Here is a 2308-nt window from a genome sequence, read left to right on the forward strand (position 1 = left end):
CAGGTTATTAGGTCGAATCTCCAAGATCACGTATAACACAACGGATTAGGTCGTAGCAGAGTTAAGAAAACTCATCTAAGTTAAGCTTTGATTGCCATCAGATGTAGCACAGTTAAGTAGGAATTTGTGTACATGGGATGATCATTTAGCAAGCAAGATGAAAGGAGAAGTGAAAACATTTCTAAGAAATTTCCTACTGCGCATATGTCTGCCAATAGAACTCAGCTTCAGTAGTAAACCAGTGAAATTATTTATGCTGAACTGAGCTAGCACTGGTAAGTTTAAGCTCCAACACTCTAAAAGCAATACACGAGATAAGATATAAGCATTTATATACTCCGAAGTCTGAGCTTATGTGTCTATTCCATACATTCTAGTAAGACAAATTTCACTTCTAATTGAAAAGGATATACATGACAAGTGGAAAAGATATCCAAATTCGAAAAAATGAGAAACAAAACAAAACCAGAGATTTTTACATTGCAATCGTTGACCATTCTTGAAGTGGCAATTCAAGAACCGGCGATCAGCAAACAGTTCCAAACATAAATCTTCAATTCTACAGTCGGATTACGATTTCACAAGCATAAACAACCTTTACGAGATCGGAAACGCATTATCCGTTAAATACGAAGAAAGAAGAGGATGGAAATCGAATCAAACGGCCTTTACGAGATCGGAAGAGGTATAAGATGGATGAGAAGCGTTGGAATCATGAAGATCTGGAGCGAGATCGGCGTTGGGATTAAGAGGAGCGCGAATGTTGGAGACTTCATCATCTGGATCATAATCGGGATTGAGAGAGCGATCTATGGCGTCGCGTCCTTTCTCAAGGCAAGGCTTGCAGGCGATCTCGATGGTGATCCATCCGAGTACCACCGCTCCGATTGCGATCACCGCCGTCGTTATTGCCGCCATTCCGATTCCGATTCCGATTCCGATTACGATTCTGCTTCCGCCTCTCTTTTCTCTTTCACTCTCTCCGCTGGGAAAACAAAAAGAAACAATCAATAGAATCTTATTGGGCGAACGCCATGTGAGGCCCAAATTTTGGTTAGGCCTTGAACACAGGAGATATCTCTTCCCAATTATTGGGCTTCCGTGTTGTTAGGCCCTATTAGGCCTTTTTCTCTTTAGGGCGCAACTGAAATAAAGCCCAACTAACATATTAAGCCCAAGCTTGTGGCCCAATTTAAAACCCATGCGAGGGCTGAGCGGCTTCAGAGTTCAGCCCCAAACAAAGTTCTACGAAGAGAGGTAAGATTTTGGTTATTGTATTTTTAAAAGGGGCTATTTTGGTACATTCATTTTATTTTTTATTTTAGTGTTCAATTACAATTTTATCACAATACTATACTCAATATATAAACTTTTACAGAATGCAGTCATAATACATTTTTTAAAAAGTATATCGACCAAATTAGAGGTTTCAACAGTACAAGACTAAAATGACTAAAATGATATTTAAACCAATTTGTTCCATTTTGTCGATATCTTTAATCAATAAATTCAATTAGTGAGCTAAATATTCCATTTTAATATTCAAAGTAAGATATCTTTATATAAAAGGATTTAACTTTTTTGTAACATACCCTAAATGACATAAAATAAATATTTATGTATGAAAATATTATTACTTTTTTTTTTCCAAAAAGGTCACAAAAGGATTAGTTTGCAATTTATGTCCTTTGTAAAATTTTAAATCTAATGCTATATATATAAAGGTATATTCCTTTTGTACTATTTTTGTAATTTTCTTTTTTTTTTCTTTCTTTTTCAGTTTAAGGATCTTGAGGTAGTAATTTTTAATAAAAGATTATTAAAATTTATAGGTGAGGCGATCTGTTAGGTATATGATTTAAGTTATTAAGAAATTGTCAAGCTAAACAATAAAGCTTTATTACCATTTTTTAAGTAGATGGTTCGATTTTCCACCGTAATTATTGGATTAAAAAAAGTTATAAAAGACGTTTAAGAACTAAACTACTTTAGAGGCGACTTATTTTTTAAATAAATGAAAATAATATTTGGGAGAAAAAACATGGATTTAAATTCAGTAATTTCAGGAACATGATTGTAATCTATATCATAACTATTCATCAAATCTGAAAACATGAATCAAAATTAATACTTTAAAACAAGTTCAAAATTTTAAATAGAAAATTTAATTAAAAGAAGTATTCGACTACTATAAACGTTTTTAATACATGAAAATTTCACAAAATTTTATTCTAAAAAAAGAACTTTTTTTTTAATAAAAACAATTCTCAAACTAACACTACTTTTTCTGTACTGAAAATAAAAATCA

General features: G+C 32.8%; 1 protein-coding gene across 1 annotated transcript; it reads right to left on the bottom strand.

The window, feature by feature from the left end:
* Window positions 1-297: 297 nt before the first annotated feature.
* Window positions 298-1003, bottom strand: LOC111015691 (uncharacterized). Its single transcript, XM_022290787.2, has one exon. It carries the CDS (start codon window positions 916-918, stop codon window positions 658-660), a length of 261 nt encoding a protein of 86 aa, XP_022146479.1. The 5' UTR covers window positions 919-1003; the 3' UTR covers window positions 298-657.
* Window positions 1004-2308: the final 1305 nt, after the last annotated feature.

Source organism: Momordica charantia (genome assembly GCF_013281855.1).
Source record: "Momordica charantia cultivar OHB3-1 chromosome 1 unlocalized genomic scaffold, Mcharantia_2.0 BLBB01000001.1, whole genome shotgun sequence".
In the NCBI taxonomy this organism is placed as follows: Eukaryota; Viridiplantae; Streptophyta; class Magnoliopsida; order Cucurbitales; family Cucurbitaceae; genus Momordica; species Momordica charantia.